General features: G+C 48.3%; 1 protein-coding gene across 1 annotated transcript; it reads left to right on the top strand.

Annotated features, from left to right (window-relative positions):
- The first annotated feature begins 1,445 nt into the window (after window positions 1-1,445).
- Window positions 1,446-6,729, top strand: LOC123165873 (sucrose synthase 1). The gene is made up of 16 exons (XM_044583618.1): window positions 1,446-1,648; window positions 2,458-2,568; window positions 2,897-3,017; window positions 3,095-3,246; window positions 3,337-3,529; window positions 3,660-3,778; window positions 3,863-4,079; window positions 4,163-4,258; window positions 4,353-4,526; window positions 4,607-4,723; window positions 4,806-4,972; window positions 5,060-5,284; window positions 5,437-5,755; window positions 5,858-6,102; window positions 6,190-6,328; window positions 6,425-6,729. The coding sequence occupies exons 2-16, from the start codon at window positions 2,474-2,476 to the stop codon at window positions 6,470-6,472; spliced, it is 2,427 nt and encodes an 808-aa protein (XP_044439553.1). The 5' UTR covers window positions 1,446-1,648; window positions 2,458-2,473; the 3' UTR covers window positions 6,473-6,729.
- Window positions 6,730-23,265: the final 16,536 nt, after the last annotated feature.

Genomic DNA, 23,265 nt, shown 5'->3' with positions numbered 1-23,265 from the left:
CTTTTCTTTTCTTTCTTGCCCCCAAAGAAAAGAAAAGAAAGAAACCCACCGGCGGTTTCAGAAAGCCCCGCCACCCAATCGCGCTCGTCGACCCTGCAAGAAACGAAAAGTCACGGCCACTCTCGGGGTACGGGTAGTAATAAAAAACCAAGAAACGAGGCGGGGATCGTGCGAAAACCGGAAGCCGCCTCCACCCCCCGCGGTTTTGGATCAGTTACCATGTGAGTCGCCGCGCTTTCCACCCTTCCTTGGGTCTGGTCTCCGTCCCCGGGTCGGCGGCGCCCGTGGGAATGCAGAACATGGAATGCAATCAAAACCACGGCCCGTCGTCCATGGCTTGCTGCGCAGGCCAGGATTAATTTCTTTCTGGGCACTATAAAACGCGTGCCTCCTGCACCTGCAATCCACACCTCATCACATTCCCATCCCCGTCATCTGCCACACAAGCCGTTCATCTTTCTCACGTTCGTCCGTGTTGGTGCTCTTCTTCTCTCGCAAAGGTAATGTGCCTTGGGTATCTCCACTGCTTTATCTGTTCAGTGCAATGCAATGACAGTCATTAGAGTTTGTAGGACATGTCCGGTTTGGTTTTCTATTACGGAAGCAAAAACCGCTTTCTTCTTGGCATCTTGTTTGTTTTTCCCTCTAGCGAATGAAAGAGATGCGATGCCCTCTGCCTGTTTCTTCTTGTTCCGAACGTAGGGCTGTCCGGGCGCCGTCGCTGTCCGGACGGGCATCTCAAGTGCATTTTTCCTTTCGCAAGAACAAGAACCGCTGCTTTTTTCTGCTACAGAAAGATTATTCCTACCAACTTTTCGTTATGCTCCGTCCATTGTGCTACTACTATGCAGATGATCTCCTAGTATAGCACCAAAGAAATTGCCACTTGGTTGGGGTCCGTTAAAAACCACCACCACCTTGGTGTTTCCCCACCGTTTCGGCACATGCCCTTTATGCTCTCTCTCTCTCCCTCGGATCCTCCCTGGCCTCTGGATTGTAGACCAAGCTTCTAGATTGTGGATTTGTCGTTGTTGTGGTAGGGCCCCGCCCGTTAATGCCGGGTGAAGAAATCCCCTAGCTTTTTTTGCTTTTGTTCTACGACAGACAATCTCATTGCGTGTGCCGGTGACTGCGAGGTAAATTAGGCCCGTCGCCGTCAAATCCCCAATCTTTTTCCCTGCTCCCCACCTAATCCATATTGATATTTCAATAGGTTGAAAAAGAGAACCCATCCGCTCGGCTCTCCCCCATCCACTCCCTGAGTCCACTGCACCTGTACCTGTCCAAATCGATCGACCTGCAGCAGTTTATGCTCTCACGAAAAAAGCTTGCAGCTGTAGGGAAAAGCAGCCATCAGACGGCACAGCATATGCTAACTGGATCCCTGCGCAATTAGTGACACCATTAGATAGGTACTGCCAGTATTTTTCAATTGGAGCAGAGGAATAATTCGGTGTTATCCATTATGTCATGTCAGCTTGTGAGCTGAGGCGGCCCTACCAACACCAATACTCTAGCTAGCTAGCCACCACTCGGGGTTTGGGTTTAGCTCCGTCCCCTACTGCCTATTTATTTGTCCTCCTGGATCTTGCACAAACCCTCCTCCGTTTGGCCTCTCCCCTCCGCAGCCTGCACTGCTCCCCCATTGGTATGTCTGTCCGCGCCTCTGGTGTCAGCCACTTCTTTCCTTCGTTCCGTGAGCTCAGGTGTGCTTTTGCTTGGATTCGTAGCTAATCTCGCCGGAAATCTGGTAGTCACTCGCTTTGATCGCTACCAGTTTCTTGCTCCGCTGCTTTTTCCCCGGGGGTTTCATGCACTTCTTGCGGTTCGTTTCTGGTGGGGCGTCACCTCAATCCCGCCCGGGTTCTTGCTGACGCGTTTTTCGGCTTCTCTGCTCCGAATCCCTCCTAGATTCCTCGCACGGTTTATGAGCGGACTCTTCCTCTTCTTTTCCCCAAATTTTTACTCCGAGCCAGTTGGAAAAGTTTAGTGAGAGCTCTCTCAAGGAGATTTTTGGTCAAGCGTAAGTTTTTGGTTAGCTTGGGATCTTGCCTGAGGAATGTGTCTCGGGTTTTGTCTGCCATTTTGCGGCCTTAGTCGCATCAATGATCTAAAAATAATCAGCAAACACGCTTGCTCAAGTTTGCCCCTTTTTTTCTCTTTAGAAACATCTTCAGAGAACGACTGGTTTGGTGTGGAATCAGGAGAACTTGGTTAAGTTTGGCGCAAGATTAATGCTCGCTTTACCTTTCCGTTACTTTGATTTCTTCGATCTGTAAGATTTTACTAGTCTTGGTAAAATCTCTGAGTAGTCTTGATTTCCAGGTTTTTTTTTTTTTTGCGTCCTGCAGTAATATGAAGTGTTGATATCCTAGTGGCTGTTGCCTTGTGGTTCTTGGGCAAGTAAATGTCCTGATTCTCCAAGGCTGACTGCTAAATCTTTACCTTGCTTTGCAGTTTTGTGTCCTGAGCCATGGCTGCCAAGCTGACTCGCCTCCACAGCCTCAGGGAGCGCCTTGGTGCCACCTTCTCCTCCCACCCCAATGAGCTCATTGCACTCTTTTCCAGGTGAGGATCTCAAAACATGTCTACCTGTATGTGAAACTAACCTCTGTTATGGATCCAAATCGTGTTGACATGGTGCAAGTTTCATTCTCATCTTTATTTAGTTTTTAGTACATCAAAATCAGCATTAGAAGGTGATGCATGCATATCTTTGGTACGTCATAGTCAGGACTAGAGGAATTTGGATCATGTTGAAATGTTGTTTGTTCTAAGCTAGACAAGACTTCAGTATAATCTGGTAGACAGGGTAGTGCTGCTTGCATAGTTCAGCTGTAGGAAAAATATGAGGTGAAGCACTCTTTCTTTTTTCTGAAAATACCACTCTTCGCAGGTATGTTCACCAGGGCAAAGGCATGCTCCAGCGCCACCAGCTGCTCGCTGAGTTTGACGAACTGTTCGAATCCGACAAGGAGAAGTATGCACCCTTTGAAGACATCCTCCGTGCTGCACAGGTAACACCTGCGACTTAACTGCTCAATTGCCTGCCAGTTGAATTTTATTCTAATATCCTTCCTTGATATAAATGTAGGAAGCAATTGTGCTACCCCCATGGGTTGCACTTGCCATCAGGCCCAGGCCTGGTGTCTGGGACTACATTCGGGTGAATGTTAGTGAACTCGCTGTTGAAGAGCTGACTGTTTCTGAGTACTTGGCATTCAAGGAACAGCTTGTTGATGAGCAGTAAGTCCCAGGATGAAATCTTAACCAGTTGTAGGTGAATTTTACATTCTACTTGTAGTGAATAACCTTGTGTCTTTTTCTTGACAACAGTGCCAGCAGCAAGTTTGTGCTTGAGCTTGATTTTGAGCCTTTCAACGCCTCCTTCCCGCGCCCTTCCATGTCCAAGTCCATCGGAAACGGGGTGCAGTTCCTTAACCGTCACCTGTCTTCCAAGTTGTTCCAGGACAAGGAGAGCCTCTACCCACTGCTCAACTTCCTGAAAGCCCATAACTACAAGGGCACGGTAAGCTTCCAATACGTGGAACCAATCTTCTTGAATTCATAAATCACTTATGAACATGACATGCTAGAAAGAACCGCGTAATGATTTGATCCATGCCCTCTCGATAATGAAATGTCATTTTCAATTACAGACAATGATGTTGAACGACAGAATTCAGAGCCTTCGTGGCCTCCAGTCAGCCCTTAGGAAGGCAGAAGAGTATCTAGTTAGCATTCCTGAAGACACTCCCAGCTCTGAATTCAACCACAGGTTATTTTTATGCAACTTGCCCTTACCATGTAGCCAAGGTGAAAGTACTGCAAATGGAATAGCTGCTTACGGTTTGAATTGCAGGTTCCAAGAGCTTGGCTTGGAGAAGGGTTGGGGTGACACCGCAAAGCGTGTACATGACACCATCCATTTGCTTCTTGACCTTCTTGAGGCCCCTGATCCGGCCAGCTTGGAGAAGTTCCTTGGCACCATTCCGATGATGTTCAATGTTGTCATCCTGTCTCCACATGGATACTTTGCTCAATCCAATGTGTTGGGATACCCTGATACCGGTGGCCAGGTAAAGCTGCTTAAAATCAAATTTCTGTCAGCTACTACTTCTAAGCTTTCTGGTTCTGAATCTGCCATGGTACTGTTTTACAGGTTGTGTACATCTTAGATCAAGTCCGGGCTTTGGAGAATGAGATGCTTCTGAGGATTAAGCAACAAGGCCTTGACATAACTCCTAAGATCCTCATTGTATGTTTGTCATAACAATGTTGGATGTTGCAATTTCTATGACATTGTCAGTGTGCTGTTGGTAAATGTGCCCACCCAATTTTAATTTATGCAGGTCACCAGGTTGTTGCCTGATGCTGTTGGAACTACATGTGGCCAGCGCCTTGAGAAGGTTATTGGAACCGAGCACACTGACATTCTCCGTGTTCCATTTAGAACTGAGAATGGGATCCTCCGTAAGTGGATCTCGCGTTTTGATGTCTGGCCGTACCTGGAGACATACACCGAGGTAAATGTTTTGTTCGACAGAGCGTCCTACAGAGCTGAACATAGTATCTGTATTCTGAGATCATGCATGTTTTGTCACAGGATGTTGCAAACGAACTCATGAGAGAAATGCAGACCAAGCCTGATTTGATCATTGGCAACTACAGTGATGGTAACCTTGTGGCCACTCTACTTGCCCATAAATTGGGAGTTACCCAGGTCGGTCGGTTTTGTTGTACTGTATACATCAGTCTTGTATTTTTGATTAGCTACTTATGATTTCTCTTGTACATGAATACAGTGCACCATTGCCCATGCCTTGGAGAAAACCAAGTACCCCAACTCAGACATCTACTTGGACAAATTCGACAGCCAGTATCACTTTTCATGCCAGTTCACAGCTGACCTGATTGCCATGAACCACACTGATTTCATCATTACCAGCACATTCCAGGAAATTGCTGGAAGGTAAATCTCTATATTTTCAGTAGAAACATTGTTGGCTGTGACGGTACCAGAACGTTTATCTGATGCTTCCCTCTTTTGTTTTTGCAGCAAGGATAGCGTGGGCCAATATGAGTCTCACATTGCTTTCACCCTTCCTGATCTGTACCGGGTTGTCCATGGGATTGACGTGTTTGATCCTAAGTTCAACATCGTCTCCCCTGGAGCAGACATGACTGTCTACTTCCCGTACACTGAGACTGACAAGAGGCTCACCGCCTTCCACTCTGAAATTGAGGAGCTCCTGTACAGCGATGTTGAGAACGATGAACACAAGTGAGTACTCACCTCTATGTGATGTAATAACTAGCGCGTTTCACCTGGTTTACAGTAGTGACTTCAATGTTCCAAACACTTGCTTACTTTCTGCTGTATGGTATGCATGCCCTTTGATTCAAGCATAACCATTTTAAATTTGTTTTCTACAGGTTTGTGTTGAAGGACAGGAACAAGCCAATCATCTTTTCAATGGCTCGTCTTGACCGTGTGAAGAACATGACTGGCTTGGTTGAGATGTACGGCAAGAATGCACATCTGAAGGATTTGGCAAACCTTGTGATTGTTGCTGGTGACCATGGCAAGGAGTCCAAGGATAGGGAGGAGCAGGCCGAGTTCAAGAGGATGTACAGTCTCATTGAGGAGTACAAGCTGAAGGGCCATATCCGTTGGATCTCCGCTCAGATGAACCGTGTTCGCAATGGAGAGCTGTACCGCTACATCTGTGACACCAAGGGTGCATTTGTGCAGGTATACACCATGTCACTTAATATTCTTCTGTGATCAACATTTGAAAAAAATAAAAAGCCTTGAGTTTGCACTGGACTAAACTCTTGTTTCAATTGTTTCTAGCCTGCATTCTATGAAGCGTTTGGCCTGACTGTCATTGAGGCCATGACATGTGGTTTGCCGACGATTGCGACATGCCACGGTGGCCCTGCTGAAATCATTGTGAACGGGGTGTCTGGTCTGCACATTGATCCTTACCACAGCGACAAGGCCGCAGATATCTTGGTCAACTTCTTTGAGAAGTGCAGCGAGGATCCAAGCTACTGGGACAAAATGTCTGAAGGAGGCCTGAAGAGAATTTATGAGAAGTATGGACTCTAATATTTTTGTCCTGCCAGATAGTTCTAAGTTCTGTCCCTGAACAAATATTGATCCTATAATTTCTGAATGATCAGGTACACCTGGAAGCTGTACTCCGAGAGGCTGATGACCCTGACCGGCGTGTATGGGTTCTGGAAGTATGTGAGCAACTTGGAGAGGCGTGAGACTCGCCGTTACCTTGAGATGTTCTACGCCCTGAAGTACCGCAGCCTGGTAAGTGTCATCTGACTGTCCGAGGGCAATGTATACCAGTGTCCACTTCATGACACTTGTCACTTATGATTTATGCGTTTTCCCTCTTGAATCCAGGCTGCTGCAGTTCCATTGGCAGTTGACGGCGAGAGCTCCGACAACTAGCGCGGTGCAATGGGGCATGAAGAGGCGCATTCAGCGGGAGGGTGAAGTGTCGGCTGCGTTATGATTTGTCTGTCTACCGTAGTTTTCATTTGGTCTGGTCGTGGAGTGTGTGCAATTTGATGTCTCCGGCACATTTGTGAGGTCCTGGGCAGTGCTTGCTGGTTCTTGCCAGCGGCATTTGTTGTTGCCTCTGAATAAACGCCTGCCCATATTGTTCATCTTTCATCAGAGTTCAATGCAATGTTTCGTCTTGGAAATTGAATGGTCGCCCCTTTTGTCATGAATGAACCTGACGGCCTCACTGTTGTGTGCTGCACTGTGGAGTTTCTCTGGAGAATAGTGCACCTCTTGGCAAAGACAGAACCAAATGCCAACATCCTATGCACAAGGCATAACTTTTTTGGCGACTGGCATAGCACACAAGTCGATTAGAAGTTCCGTTGGTAATGCACTGATAGCCAGTAAAATCTGACGGCGATGGAGATGGAAGGAACGCTGAAGTCTGAAGAGAGTTAATCAGTTACCTAGGGATGTCCGCGTCCAGCGGACAAATCGCACACTCGCCTCCGTCGTCTCCGGGCCGCGCCGACGCAAGCGCGCAGGCCGCTCGGGTTCCTGGCCTGCACCCCCGCTACCGGCGGCGTCTCCCGTCCTCATCGCCGCCAGAGACGGCAACGGCCACGGACGGAGGAAATGAATGAAGAGCCCCCTTCTGTTCTGTTCACCGTCAACAATAAACTTATTTTGCAAGGAGGAAATGAATGAAGAGCCCCCTTCTGTTCCTGCATGTAAAATCCACGGATACGGCCAATCATGCATCGTACAGCAACTCATCCTCCATGGTTGAGTACCCCGCCATCCTTCGTACTCTAGAAAAACAACATGACGTTCGAAAATAAGCTCAAAGGCATTTGAACGAACACCTGTCGGGCATGGTGTCGGCCATGGACGTCGTCGACAAGGGGCGGAGAGGAGTACCTGGCCGTGGACTGGTCCTGGGTGGACGACGCCATCGTGAAAGGCGAGCGGGCGCTTCGGTGCTGTGGCGGCCAGAGAGGTAGAATGTCGACGTCAGAGGAGGATGCTGATGCAAAGCAAGGGGGACATGGGGTGGAGTGGAAGAGAATGGGACAGTGAGGGGATTTGAGTGGGCCAGGGGTCTCCGAATCCTATGTGGCGGTGGTCCGAACTCCCTTAAAACCCCCGCCATTTTGTCTCTGGTTTGCGAAAAAAAACGTCCGGACCGGCGAGCGGACCGATACAGGATAGTGTTGGGTGACCAAACATGTCAGGACTGCATGGTCTAAACGGTTGCGGTGGTTTGAGGTCGGTGACGCAGATGCTCTTAAGCCGCTGCTGGCTAGCATCATAATGGCTTCGCGTTAGGGTGCGTCGATATTAAGCATCTAAATTTTGCTATCCTCGCGCTTATTTCTAAGATCATTGGGGTTGATAAAATTCTGAATTCCGACCAATAGCTCTCATCAACGTTCTTTTTAAGCTAGTAGTGAAATACTAAGCGCTTAGGCTTGTCTCTATTACTGCTAAAACTGTCGACACATCTCGAACGACCTTTATTAAGGGTCGGATTATTTTCGAAGAGGTTCCTTGTCTTAATGAAATCGCGCATAAGCTCAAAAGGATGATAATGCTTGCGATTATCCTTAAACTAGACTTTGAGAAAACAAGGTTAGTTGGTCATTCCTATCTGAGGTCTTGCACCGTCAAGAGTTTGTACGGAGTATTGCAAATCGTCTCGGAAGGACAGACTACGATCAGTAAAATTACTAAGCTCCTGGCTGTGAGCCTCCTGGTGAATCGAGGGTGGTTGGCAGTTAGATGGGCTCTGCCGGTACGTGTATGCACCGTTGGGTTTGGCTTTTGGGCCCACTAGCGTGTACCGAAGGCAATTTCAACGCGCCGATGCATTTGGTCCCATGTGTTGGTTTGGGTTGAAACAGACAAAAACACCGATCTAAATTTATGTCCACGCGGACATGAGACGGCCGCGGCGCGCGTCTGCTCGGTGTCCCCTCGGGCCCGCGTGTCAGCCGCCCAACCATTGTTGGAAATATGCCAGGCAGTAATATTGTATTATTATATTTTTGTGAAGTGTAATGATAATTCTAAAACAACATTGAATATCTATTTCTAATAGAATCTAATCTAATACAACTTAGGTACTAACCCATGCCCATTAGGCAGTCGCTGTGATCTTTGAAAGAGTGGACATGTTTCCTATTATAAGTTGGTCCAACTTTCACTCCTTAAGCGGTACGAGACTAAACTGGTTGAAGTGCGATCTCTCGCACGAGCATGACTTGAACACACTATCTACATGGAAAATATTGATGCGCACTTTACCACTACACAATGAAATCGATTGTATCTTAGAGCATCTCCAGCCGCGCCTCCAACACGGGCCACTCTTTCCGACGTTTTTTTGCGCCGGCGCCCAAAAATCGGCCCAGTCGCGCCCCAGGAACCCGTTTTTCGCCGGTTTGGGCCGAAATTGGCGTCGACTGACCCAGGCCGAACCCGGCGCGCTGGGGAGCGCCTGGGGCGCCGGGGAACGCGATTTTGGCGCGAACGAGGATGGGCCCGCCGAGTCAGCGAGACGCCGCTTCGTCGTCCTCATCGCCTCGGTTCCCGCGCGAATCAATGCAAACGCTGGCCAAGGCTGCCGCACCAGTCAGCCCCCATTGATGCCTCATGGGCGGCGCAGTGAAGGCGCCACCGACGCGCGTCCCGCTCGCTCCCGCCACGCGTCGCCCAGCATGCAGCATCTCGCCGCCCCGCTGCGGCTATAAAAGGCGACCTCCCCGACGACGAACATCACAGCTCCCAGCCCCCCTCGCATCCGCTGCACAAAGCAACACTCTCCCCCCTTCCCGCCGACGAGCAAATGGCCGAGAGGTTTCCAGGCGACAGCGCAGCGGCGAACGGCTTCGGCCGCTGCCATCTCCAAGAGCCGGAGGCACGCCTCCTCTACGAGGCCGAGTATCCGGCGCCCCAGGACATGCGTGTGCCGGGGGCGTGGAGGCTAATCGTCGCCGACGTCCCGGTGCCCGAAGGGGCGGCACGACGGCCGAGATCGCCCGCTTCCGCTCGTCCCTGACGGAGGAGCAGCGGAACGAGCCGAGGTACGCCGCCGACAGCGAAACGCTGTGGACGATATACTTCGAGCGCCGCCGCCAAGAGCTGACCGCCTCCGTCAACGGCATCATCCCCCACGGCCGCCTCAACACCGACGGGCGGCGCGAGTGGTGGGGCGTGCCAGGCCGCACCCTCGAGGCCGTCCTCGATCACATCGAGACCGGCAACGTGCCGCGCCTCGAGTACCCGCCGCGGCCGTCCTTCTCTCGCAGCTGTGGCAGCTCCTGGACGCCACGGCGAATGGAGCCGGGGACGTCCTCGTCGTCGGGCTCCGGCTCGCTCTCCTCCGGCTCGCCGGCGCTCCGCCCCGTCAAGCCAGAGCCGGTGGAGACGCCGCTCCGGCGCCGCACCCGCAGCGGCGCCCTCGTCATCAACGAGGGTGCCCGGCCCTCCCAACGCTCCCTTCGCCTGGTCCGGCCGAAACCCTAAAATGGGCGAGGGAAGACTACGTCCGCGAGCAGGTGCGCCGCCAGCGCCGGGCATATGCGGAGGTCCAGGCCCGATGCCGCGGGCGCGAGGAGGGCGGCGTCATCGTCCTCGACAGCGACGAGGAGGACGAGGCCGGGCCGTCTAGCGCCCCACTGCGCGTCGGCGACCCTGGCCAGGGGTGAAGCAGGGACGGCGGCGGCACCGGCGAGGCGCGCGACGACGATGACAACGACAGCGACGACTGCACCAGCTTCTACAGGCTTCTCGGCATATAGATGGCGGGCGGTAGACGCGGGCGCAGTGGTTAGGCGTAGTTTGGTGTAGTAGTAGGCGTAGTTTGCATGTTTTTATGTTTTTCGTACAAATTTCAATGAAATTTCGCCGAGTTCGTGCTAAATTGGTGAATTTGTAATAATTTAGTACGGAATATCGCCGAGCCCGCGGCGACCTGTGGGCCAACGACCGGAAACGGAGTCACCCCACACGCCAATCTAACGCCAGTTTGCCTCCAGATGACTCTTTTTCAGCACCTGGGGGACCGAATGGGTGAAGATGCTCTTAAAGCCATGCAACTCATGCATCGGCCATCGCCGGCTCGGTAATCAACTCATGCATCGCCGGCGGCCGGTAAGAACATCAACTACGCATTAAGACGGCGACGGAAATTAGAGTTTGAGCCACGCTCGTCAGTGCATTTCACATACATGGCCGCAGCTGCTCGTCGCCCTACTCTCGCCTGAGCGACCGGCCTGCGCCGTCGAGTCCCATTTGCGCGGAGGACAGCCCTGCAGGCAACCGTGAAAACATGCGCCACAGAAATCTGATTTTTTGTCCAAAAGGACCCTCTACCGAGATGAATTAACAAAAAGGACTACCTGTGGATCAATTTGACAAAAAAGACCCCCTCAGCGGTGGCGGCAGCCGCGGCGGGCGACACGTGGCACCTGCCGCCACGCCACGAGGCGGCGGGCCCTGCCGCCACCGCAGGAGGCGGCCACCCAGCCGAACAGGAATCCCAACTACTCACCGTGCCGCGACGAAACGGGGCGGGCCAGGTGGGCCCTGCCGCCACCGTGGGAGGCGGCCGCCCCTGGCGCTGTCCCTGGCTGGCCGACAGCTGCTGCTGCGCGCGGGCCGAGGCACGGGCCCTGCCGCCACTGCTGCTGGCGGCATCTTTCCTGCACGCGCGACAGCTGACGGCGCTGATTCCGACGCAGACAACCCTCATTCCCACGCGCGGGAATCTGTGAACTTTGACCCTTAGTGCCGACACTCAGCGGTGCTCTGCACTGGTTGCTTTGGCGATGCTGCTGCCCGGGAATCACTCCGGTTTTTTCTTCTTTTGCCTCAGCGGATTTGACGGCACTGCGGGAATCACTCACACGATGTGGGAACCTGTTGTGCCGACACTACAGGGATGCTCTTCCTTTTATATAGTATGCGTATTCTCCGTGCGCAAGCACACTCTGGCCTCCTCTTCTACTCTCTGCGTGCAAGAACAGAGAGAAAGCAAAACTGACTAGGCACTTTCACTCGTGATTTAGGGCGATTTAGAGTTGGATTTTGAATATGCTGAAGTTGAAGAAAAGATAGACGAAGGTAAGATCTATCCATTTTTGTTGGTTTCGTTCGCATGCATGAAGTTTGTACTCTTTTTTGTTTAGTTCATAACTATGTGTTCTCTGTTGTGTTAGGTATTATTTTATTATTTTTTGGAGTCATTTAGAGCTTCAGGAGTAGGATTTGTGTAGCGAAGTGAACTACGAAGTTGAAGATTAAGGTATGAGCTTTGCAATACATTGATTTATTTGTGCATGCAGGGTGGTAATTAGTTCGTCTTTTAGCTCGTTATTAGCTATGCGATGGTAGTGCTTAGAGGTTAGAAATAATTTCAGACGACAGATGTAGCATTTACACTATTTTTTAGAAGAGTAGGTTGAAGATGTTGTATTAATGTTAGGTGCGTCCATTAGTATTGACATGCGGGAAATCTTAATATGGTAATTAAGAAAAAATTATACTGTAATTGTTCATTTCATGTGGTATGTTTATTAATAAGTCTATAGTTAGGAAACCGTAGGTCTACTTTGTTATGTCGCAATAATCTAAATTTTATATGTTAAGATTAGGTGCTAATGTACTTAATGATGTATGTAATTAGGTAAAATAATTCATCTTAGTAGCAAACAAGGAGGAGATGACGTGATTGAAGAAATTGTGTATCCATCTTCGTTGTCCCTTTTGAGGTGATGACCACATACATGCAAGTGCTATTTTCATACTTTTGATAGCAGGAAGAAAAATCCGTGTGTAATATTGATTTTCATGTGATAATAGGTTGACTCCGTTCATATAGCACTGGTGACGGATATTTATTGGAACTATTTTGACGCTTAATTGCATTCGCAAGCACATCCATATTGGAGCTAAGGTATAAAATGACGCCGTAATTTTGATAACATTTTTTGTATTGATGTACTATTGTGAATAATGTGCATGCCGCTGCAAATAATATTATTTGTAAATAAATGATTGTTATCGTATGATATGAAAAAATTATATAAAGCCGGAAGAAATTAAATGTTTTACTCATATGATATTAAAATGTTATTATCGTACTATTATGTTTAGTGGTTGTTTGGATAGCGAGTAATTACCATCGGTTTTGTCATAACCTGTTGTAAGAAAATTAGTTTTTACTAATAGTTGTTTTTCCAAAAGCTCAGTTTTTGCATGTTACGAGGATCAGTTTAGGATATTTTTGGGGTAGTTGGAGAAAAGCAAACAGAGTTTTAGTTTGTGACGCTCGTAGACGAGTTAGAGAAAAAAAAGATCTCTAAATACCCATTAACCAAACAACCCCGGAAAGTCTAAGCAAATGATTCTAAAAACAAAATGAATATTTGTAACGAAAATACGATTATTATTTTAGTCGTCTGATATGTAAATGTTGTCATCGTACTACCATTAAATGTTCAGTTACTAATTGTTTGAAATGTAAACATGTATTTTGGTTAGGTACTATGGAAAATTTAGTAGTGTACTATGGAAACGTCTTACGGGACGGTCCTTTCGGGGTGGATGTGTCCTTGTGCGAGTCGACTACAGTTGTAGTTAGAGACATGGTGAACGTGGGTTACGCAGCTGTCAGAAGGCGCATCCGAGCGGTGTTTGGCCCAGGGATGCAGGGGAAAAAATGACAATAGAGGCCTTCGTCGCTGACGGAGCAAATGATGGGACAGCTGCCCGTTAGGGTTTGCGGCCTGTCACAGGTGATCAGTCGTGGGGGTCGTACATGAGGTTTGCAAGCAATCCCAATAACCCAGTGTTTGGTCAGCCGATGGTGTATGTGGAGTTCATTTCAGTCACTGATGTTGCCAGATGCAGTAGCAGGGGCGGTGAGGTCGAGTTGGCCATCACATCAGCCCCTAGCATCGGCCCATCGGAACCGATGGGAGACCAGCCTGTGTATGACACGTGATATTGGTCTGCGGCCGTTGACATGAGTGAACACGTGGAGGGATTGCCGGAGGCGCTCGATGATGACGATCACCCTTCCGCATCTTCTGAGTCAAGCGAAGAAGAAGATGTTCCTCCCCAGAGGGCGGTCGCGGCGTCACTGCAACCTGGGTTTTTACAGGATATGAGCATCACAAATGAATTTCACTCTGTTTCTGGCCTAGAAGCGGGGAGCCTGGAGGTTGGGCAGGTTTTCCCAGACAAGAAGTCTGCTTACCAAGCAATTAATAGGTATGCAATCGCCCTCCACCGCCAGCAAAAAGTGAAGCAGTTTGATAAAAAAGAGTTGAAGGTCATATGCATCCACACCGCGAAAGGTTGCTGCGGAAGAGCTCTCGCTAGACTGAAGCCTTGGGTATGTCAGTCATGGCATATCACAAAAATAGTGCAGCATAGCTGTGAGCAAACTGGGACTCTTTCAAATCACTGCAATGTGACGGCAAGATATGTGGCACAGGTGATGGAAACGATTGTGCAGGGAAGTCTCAACATTAGTGTTAGGGCTTTGCAAAAAGATGCAGAAGATCAGATTGGCTTCCCTGTCAGCTACAGCAAGGCTATGCGTGCGAAGGAAAATATATTCAAAAACTTGTATGGAACCTATGAGGAGGCCTATTCTTATGCCCCCAGAATGCTTCATCAGATAGCAAGTGCTAATAGGGGGACTCAAGTTTGGCGGAGAGAACGTCAGAACCCAAAGAACCCGGGTGAGCTAATCCTGGACCGCTTATTCTGGGCATTCGCCCAGACTATACAAGCCTTCAGGCACTGTCGCCCGGTATTATCAGCTGATGGTACCTTTCTCATTGAAAAGTACAAGGGCACACTATTGGTGGCGATTGCAGCAGATGCAAATAATCAGCTTCTTCCTATTGCATACGCACTGGTCGAGAGCGAGAACAAAGATAGCTGGTTGTGGTTCCTGAGCTGCGTGAAGATGGGTGTCGTGAAAGAGCGTTTAGGTGTTTGCATCATCTCTGATCGCAACACAGGATTATTAAGTGCTCTCGACATAATTAAGGAGTCGTCAGAAGAGTGGGGGTGGCCGGATCTAGAGGGAAGGTCGTGCATGCGGCATTTGGCAGCAAACTTTTACTCCAAATTCAAGAATAAGGATTGGTTCAAGTTATTCAAGAGGATGTGCATGCAGAAAACTGAAGCCAAAATGAATGCCATCTGGGCAGGTATCAATGGTGAGATCGAGCGCGCGGCCTTGCTGCGGAGAGAAGACGGGAGGGTTCGAAGGACGGCCATAAATTTGAGCCAGTGGATCGGCGAGAATTGCCCTGATTTGTACAAGTGGGCGCAGGCTCACGACACCGGGGCTCGGTATGGAATAATGACCAGCAACATGTCAGAGGTGTACAATGGTGTTCTTAAAGGGGTGAGAGCCTTGCCTATCACAGCCCTAATTGAAGAAACTTGGAACCGGACCCTGTCATACTTTGCAGACAGGGTTACCGTGGCTAAAGCACAAGTTGAATTGAACAAGCCATGGTCCGAGAAGATGCAAAGACATCTGGACGAGAAAGCAAAGAAGTCCCAAAGCCATGGCTGCAGGAAAGTGGACGCACTTAGGAATAAGTGGGAGGTCAATGTGCGAGCCAAGTACGTTAAGGGTCACCACAGAGGATCAAAAAAGCAAGCTGTCACCCTCGGCCCAACATCCTGTGAGTGCACGTGTAACAAGCCCAAGCTTGAGGGCTGCCCTTGTAGTCATGTGCTCCGGGCGGCTGCAGATCAAAAAAATCAGTGTTGAGCCATACATATCACCGTACTTCAACATGTACAATCTGTACAACACTTGGAACGGTGAGTTCTGGGCCTAGGGCATTGATATGAACTACAAAATGATGTCGCTAGATGGGCCGAAATGGGTTCCGAACGCCGACTTGATGAGAACCGCCAAGGGACGATGTCAGTCTAGGCGTCATCGCAATGACATGGACCATAGCCAGATGGGAGAACCAAGGCGATGCCGCGTTTGTAGGTGTCCTGGAGATTCACGTAGGGAATGCCCGTATCGAGCGAACAACACCGCATGATGTTGATTTATCTGTACTCGCTATGTCTACTTATATTTGTATTATACTTTTATTAATTTAAATTGAATATGTTTGTGTTGGAAATATGCCCTAGAGGCAATAATAAAATGGTTATTATTATATTTCCTTGTTCATGATAATTGTCTATTGTTCATGCTATAATTGTGTTATCCGGAAATCGTAATACATGTGTGAATACATAGACCACAACATGTCCCTAGTGAGCCTCTAGTTGACTAGCTCGTTGATCAACAGATAGTCATGGTTTCCTGACTATGGACATTGGATGTCATTGATAACGGGATCACATCATTAGGAGAATGATGTGATGGACAAGACCCAATTCTAAGCATAGCACAAGATCGTGTAGTTCGTTTGCTAGAGCTTTTCCAAATGTCAAGTATCATTTCCTTAGACCATGAGATTGTGCAACTCCCGGATACGATAGGAGTGCTTTGGGTGTGCCAAACGTCACAACGTAACTGGGTGGCTATAAAGGTGGCTACTCATTTAAATCCGAGAATAATGGTTGTTCTATTTATATGAGAGATATATTTTCTGGTCATGCCCCGCTGGTTAATGGTTTATTCTTAATGAATCTCGAACGTAGTGTTACACATATTCATAGTGTGAGTACCAAAAGATGTAAGGTTGATAATGATAGTCCCACATACTTGTGGCACTGCCGTCTTGGTCACATTGGTGTCAAGCGCAGAAGAAGCTCCATGCTGATGGACTTTTAGAGTCTCTTGATTACGAATCATTTGACACGTGCGAACCATGCCTCATGGGTAAGATGACCAAGACTCCGTTCTCCGGAACAATGCAGCGAGCAACCAACTTATTGGAAATCATACATACTGATGTGTGCGGTCCAATGAGTGTTGAGGCTCGCGTTGGCTATCGTTATGTTCTCACTCTCACTGATGACTTGAGTAGATATGGGTATGTCTACCTAATGAAACACAAGTCTGAGAACTTTGAAAAGTTCAAGGAATTTCAGAGTGAGGTTGAGAATCAACGTGACAGGAAAATAAAATTCTTACGATCAGATCGTGGAGGGGAATATTTGAGTCACGAATTTGGCACACACTTAAGGAAATGTGGAATAGTTTCACAACTCACGCCGCCTGGAACACCTCAGTGAAATGGTGTGTCCGAACGTCGTAATCGCACTCTATTGGATATGGTGCGATCTATGATGTCTCTTACCGATCTACCGCTCTCATTTTGGGGCTATGCTTTAGAGACTGCCGCATTCACTTTAAATAGGGCTCCGTCGAAATCCGTTGAGACGACACCGTATGAATTATGGTTTGGGAAGAAACCTAAGCTGTCGTTTCCAAAAGTTTGGGGATGTGATGCTTATGTCAAGAAACTTCAACCTGAAAAGCTCGAACCCAAGTCGGAAAAAAGCGTCTTCATAGGATACCCTAAGGAAACCATTGGGTATACCTTCTACCTCAGATTCGAAGGCAAGATCTTTGTTGCCAAGAATGGGTCCTTTCTGGAGAAAGAGTTTCTCTCGAAAGAAGTAAGTGGGAGGAAAGTGGAACTTGATGAAGTACTACCTCTTGAACCGGAAAGTAGCGCAGCTCAGGAAGATGTTCCTGTGGTGCCTGCACTGACTAGAGAGGAAGCTAATGATGATGATCAAGGTACTTCGGATCAAGTTACTACTGAACTTCGTAGGTCCACGAGGACACGTTCCACACCAGAGTGGTATGGCAACCCTGTCCTGGAAATCATGTTGTTAGACAACGGTGGACCTTCAAACTATGAAGAAGCAATGGCAGGCCCAGATTCCGACAAATGGCTAGAAGCCATGAAATCCGAGATAGGATCCATGCATGAAAATGAAGTATGGACTTTGACTGACTTGCCCGATGATCGGCAAGCCATAGAAAATAAATGGATCTTTAATAAGAAGACATACGCAGATGGTAATGTGACCATCTATAAGGCTCGACTTGTCGCTAAGGGTTATCGACAAGTTCAAGGGGTTGACTGCGATGAGACTTTCTCACCCGTAGCGAAGCTGAAGTCCGTCCGAATCATGTTAGCAATTGCCGCATTCTATGATTATGAGATATGGCAAATGGACGTCAAAACGGCATTCCTTAACGGCTTTCTTAAGGAAGAATTGTATATGATGCAGCCGGAAGGTTTTGTCGATCCTAAGAATGCTAACAAGATATGCAAGCTCCAGCGCTCCATCTATGGGCTGGTGCAAGCATCTCGGAGTTGGAACATTCGATTTGATGAGATGATCAAAGCGTTTGGGTTTACACAGACTTATAGAGAAGCCTGTGTTTACAAGAAAGTGAGTGGGAGCTCTGTAGCATTTCTCATATTATATGTGGATGACATACTATTGATGGGAAATGATATAGAATTATTGGGAAGCATAAAGGCCTACTTGAACAAGTGTTTTTCAATGAAGGACCTTGGAGAAGCTGCTTATATATTAGACATCAAGATCTATAGAGATAGATCAAGACGCCTCATTGGTCTTTCACAAAGTACGTACCTTGACAAGATATTGAAGAAGTTCAATATGGATCAGTCCAAGAAGGGGTTCTTGCCTGTATTGCAAGGTGTGCAATTGAGCACGGATCAATGCCCGACCACGGCAGAAGATAGAGAAAAGATGAGTGTCGTCCCCTATGCCTCGGCCATAGGGTCTATTATGTATGCCATGTTGTGTACCAGACCTGATGTAAACCTTGCCGTAAGTTTGGTAGGAAGGTACCAAAGTAATCCCGGCATGGAACACTGGACAACGGTCAAGAATATCCTGAAGTACCTGAAGAGGACTAAGGATATGTTTCTCGTTTATGGAGGTGACGAAGAGCTCGTCATAAAGGGTTACGTCGATGCTAGCTTCCACACAGATCTGGATGACTCTAAGTCACAAACCGGATACGTGTATATTTTGAATGGTGGGGCAGTATGCTGGTGCAGTTGCAAGCAAAGCGTTGTGGCGGGATCTACATGTGAAGCAGAATACATGGCGGCCTCAGAGGCAGCACAAGAAGCAATCTGGGTGAAGGAGTTCATTACCGACCTAGGAGTTATTCCCAATGCGTCGGGCCCGATGACTCTCTTCTGTGACAACACTGGAGCTATTGCCCTTGCCAATGAGCCCAGGTTTCACAGGAAGACCAGGCATATCAAGCGTCGCTTCAACTCTATTCGTGAAAATGTTCAAAATGGAGACATAGATATTTGTAAAGTACATACGGACCTGAATGTAGCAGATCCGTTGACTAAACCTCTCCCTAGAGCAAAACATGATCAACACCAGAACTCTATGGGTGTTCGATTCATCACAATGTAACTAGATTATTGACTCTAGTGCAAGTGGGAGACTGTTGGAAATATGCCCTAGAGGCAATAATAAAATGGTTATTATTATATTTCCTTATTCATGATAATTGTCTATTGTTCATGCTATAATTGTGTTATCCGGAAATCGTAATACTTGTGTGAATACATAGACCACAACATGTCCCTAGTGAGCCTCTAGTTGACTAGCTTGTTGATCAACAGATAGTCATGGTTTCCTGACTATGGACATTGGATGCCATTGATAACGGGATCACATCATTAGGAGAATGATGTGATGGACAAGACCCAATCCTAAGCATAGTACAAGATCGTGTAGTTCGTTTGCTAGAGCTTTTCCAAATGTCAAGTATCATTTCCTTAGACCATGAGATTGTGCAACTCCCGGATACCATAGGAGTGCTTTGGGTGTGCCAAACGTCACAACGTAACTGGGTGGCTATAAAGGTGCACTACGGGTATCTCCGAAAGTGTCTGTTGGGTTGGCACGAATCGAGACTGGGATTTGTCACTCTGTATGACGGAGAGGTATCTCTGGGCCCACTCGGTAATGCATCGTCATAATGAGCTCAATGTGACCAAGTGTTTGGTCACGGGATCATGCATTACGGTACGAGTAAAGTGACTTGCCGATAACGAGATTGAACAAGGTATTGGGATACCGACGATCGAATCTCGGGCAAGTAACGTACCGATTGACAAAGGGAATTGCATACGGGATTGATTGAATCCTCGACATCGTGGTTCATCCGATGAGATCATCGTGGAACATGTGGGAGCCAACATGGGTATCCAGATCCTGCTGTTGGTTATTGACCGCAGAGTCGTCTCGGTCATGTCTGCATGTCGCCCGAACCCGTAGGGTCTACACACTTAAGGTTCGGTGACGCTAGGGTTGTAGAGATATTAGTATGCGGAAATCCGAAAGTTGTTCGGAGTCCCGGATGAGATCCCGGACGTCACGATGAGTTCCGGAATGCTCCGGAGGTGAAGAATTGAATATAGGAAGTCCAGTTTCGGCCACTGGTAAAGTTTCGGGGGTCATCGATATTGTACCGGGACCACCGGAAGGGTCCCGGGGGGTCCACCGGGTGGGGCCACCTATCCCGGAGGGCCCCATGGGCTGAAGTGGCAGGGGGACCAGCCCCTGTTGGGCTGGTGCGCCCCCCTTGGGCCTCCCCCTGCGCCTAGGGTTGGAAACCCTAGGGGTGGGGGCGCCCCACTTGGCTTGGGGGGCAAGCCACCCCCTTGGCCGCCGCCCCCCCTTGGAGATTGGATCTCCAAGGGACGGCGCCCCCCCAGGGGCCCTATATAAAGAGGGGGGAGGGAGGGCAGCCGCACCCAAGCCCCTGACACCTCCCTCTCCCTCCCGTGACACCTCTCCCTCTCGCTGAGCTTGGCGAAGCCCTGCCGAGATACCCGCTGCTTCCACCACCACGCCGTCGTGCTGCTGGATCTCCATCAACCTCTCCCTCCCCCTTGCTGGATCAAGGAGGAGACGTCTTCCCCAACCGTACGTGTGTTGAACGCGGAGGTGCCGTCCGTTCGGCGCTCGGTCATCGGTGATTTGGATCACGACGAGTACGACTCCATCAACCCCATTCACTTGAACGCTTCCGCTCGCGATCTACAAGGGTATGTAGATGCACTCTTTTCCCTCTCGTTGCTAGAAGACTCCATAGAATGTTCTTGGTGATGCGTAGAATTTTTTAATTTCTGCAACGATCTCCAACAGTTTGTATTATTAAATCTCTTTGTGTTATTGTATTTATATTTATTTTAAATTGAATCTCTTTGTATTATTGTGTTATTGTATTTATATTTATTTTAAATTGAATCTCTTTGTATTATTGAATCTCTTTGTGTTTTTTTGTATGTTTGTGTGCAGGTTATGGCTGAAGTGCCGCGGCTTTTGGAGGGGCCCCATGACGCCGGCCACCGTTGCCACCTATTTTTGAACCCAAATAAAGAACATGATTATCGGAGTTTCAGACTTCGAACCGTAAAGAAAACCTGCCCAATACACAATTATTTCATTCCTCGCCTTGACGCTTATGGACTACATGCTTTTGCTAGGCTCACATCAAGCGAAGACCCATCCCAGTTACGTTCGGACCCATCCCTTTTGAGATCCCTCGTTGACCGGTGGAGACCTGAAACCCACACCTTTCACTTTCGTTTTGGGGAGCTTGCACCTACACTGAAAGATGTTTCTATGATCCTTGCTCTACAAATTAGAGGTGAGCCGTTAGTCTCTCGACGAGTGTCTAAAACTTGGACACAAAATATATCAGACCGTCTTGGGATGACAATGCCAGAATCACAATGTACTGGTGGCCCTCGTGGCATCCCACTCCCCTGGCTTCATGATAACTTTCTTAATTTTTCTAGCTTCGCTGATTCTGAGACGAGGAAAAGACATCTGTTTGCGTATTTGTTGTGGCTCCTCGGGGTTATGTTTCCAAATTCACACGGGGACGTACTTCTCCCTGGTCTCATCTACATTGTGGAGAAGATGGTAGATGAACCTTTACCCGAGCAGCCAAAATACAGCTTCGGTTCTGCCATTCTATTTCATACATATAGAGGCTTGTGTGATGCCACACAAAAAACTTCCTTCGCAAAAAAAGCTCCGTTACTTTGTGTCCCCTACGAGTTTCTACAGTTGTGGTCCTGGGAATACCTCCCTGTAGGACGACCTCGTATAATAAATCCCATACACCCATACGACTATAGCGAGGGCAGCTGTGTAACTATGGCCAGCAGGTGGACAAAGGCACGGAAACATTGGTCTCCAAGTATTGCGAAAAATTGTTACCCTATATACCACCAGCAGTTTGAGGCACTTGATGAGTCTGTAGTCACATGGAACCCATGGACCCAGGAGCATGTACAGATGGTCTTTGATATACGACCCATCACAGCAGGCATGTTGACCGATAGTGCATTCTGGCTGACTCGCTGCTACTTATTGTTCCTGTGGTGTGTTGAGCCTTACAACCCAGAGCGTGTCATGAGATAGTTCGGTCTGTATCAGGAGATTCCACCACCTTTTCCAAGATGTACGGATGAGGAAACCCATAAGTAAGATGTGACCTCCCTAAATAGTTAGTGTCCTTTTTAATTTACTAAACTCACACTTTGTTACATAATTTGCAGGCTAACCAATATGGGCCACGGTTGGAGTCTTTACGATTGGAGGGAACGCAACATTCAATGGGTACAGAAGTGGGAAAATGAAGCGCTAGCAGATATAGTGTATCAACTTAGGTACATTTTATTTACATTATTTTATTACGATGACCATACGATGCGTGAATATGCTTTGCTTTCATCACAACGGTTGATGTTATTATATAATTTTGCAGACCGTACGATGGAAGTACAGCTCAAGCGTACAAGCAGTGGTACTACATCAGCACGCGTACAAGCCTGGCCGGTCAACCAGCTACGATACCAACAAATCTCACGCACGAGGAGCAGATGCAGCGACCTGTTGAGCTGCATGCAGCTTACTATCATGACCGGATGGTAATCACTAGTAATTTTTTCAGGTCCATCATTTCATAATCATTTCAACCAAATAACGACCAAATATTTTTCCAGCTTCAAACTGCCAACGACATAGGGCAGATGGCGATGGGAAGCATGCCGCCCAGGGGACAAGCTGTCAAGTCATTCAATAAACGTTTTAAAGAATACGTGCTAACAAAGTTGAGATGTGGTAGAGGCGACGACGTTGTCACTGGAGCGTACAACATGCCAGTACCGAGGTCAGCCAGACCGAGTGCGGCGCCGTCGTCCAGACCGAGCGAGGCGCGTACAAGCCATGGGCAGTGGGGGAGGGTCCGAGTACAACAACGACATTGCCACGACATGACTCATCTCTGCCACTACATCGCTCTTCTTCGGTGCTGCTTCGTCAGGGGCAGACATCACAGGACCATGGCATGGGCTTGGATTCGATGCCCGAGCTGTATCTTTCCCCAAACCCATATGCATACACAGGATATGGCGCATACACTCAAGGTGAGGGATCTCAGCCGTATCTCTCCACGCGAGGGATCTCCATGCCCGAGGAGACTCGTGTCCCAGATTTAAACCAGTACTAGGTAGAATGTCCAGACAGTACAGGCGAGGGATCTGATCAGGTAGTCATGTTTACATTTTAATGCATTTACAGAGATATTACATATTATCCTCTAACAGTTTTTGTTTACAATGTTTCTATGTGCAGGGCATACCTGATGTAAATTGGAACGATGAGTACACCCAACCTGGCGACAATGTTAACGC

Source organism: Triticum aestivum, chromosome 7D (genome assembly GCF_018294505.1).
Source record: "Triticum aestivum cultivar Chinese Spring chromosome 7D, IWGSC CS RefSeq v2.1, whole genome shotgun sequence".
NCBI lineage: Eukaryota > Viridiplantae > Streptophyta > Magnoliopsida > Poales > Poaceae > Triticum > Triticum aestivum.
Note: the sequence above shows the minus strand (reverse complement) of the source record. Positions and strands in the feature narration are given on the sequence as shown.

Coding starts and splice junctions, on each gene's coding strand:
- LOC123165873 (XM_044583618.1), top strand. CDS start 2,474: ATGGCTGCCAAGCTGACTCGCCTCCACAGCCTCAGGGAGCGCCTTGGT. Junction 3,779..3,862: donor AGCTCTGAATTCAACCACAG/GTTATTTTTATG, acceptor TTTGAATTGCAG/GTTCCAAGAGCTTGGCTTGG. Junction 4,527..4,606: donor ACCTGGAGACATACACCGAG/GTAAATGTTTTG, acceptor GTTTTGTCACAG/GATGTTGCAAACGAACTCAT.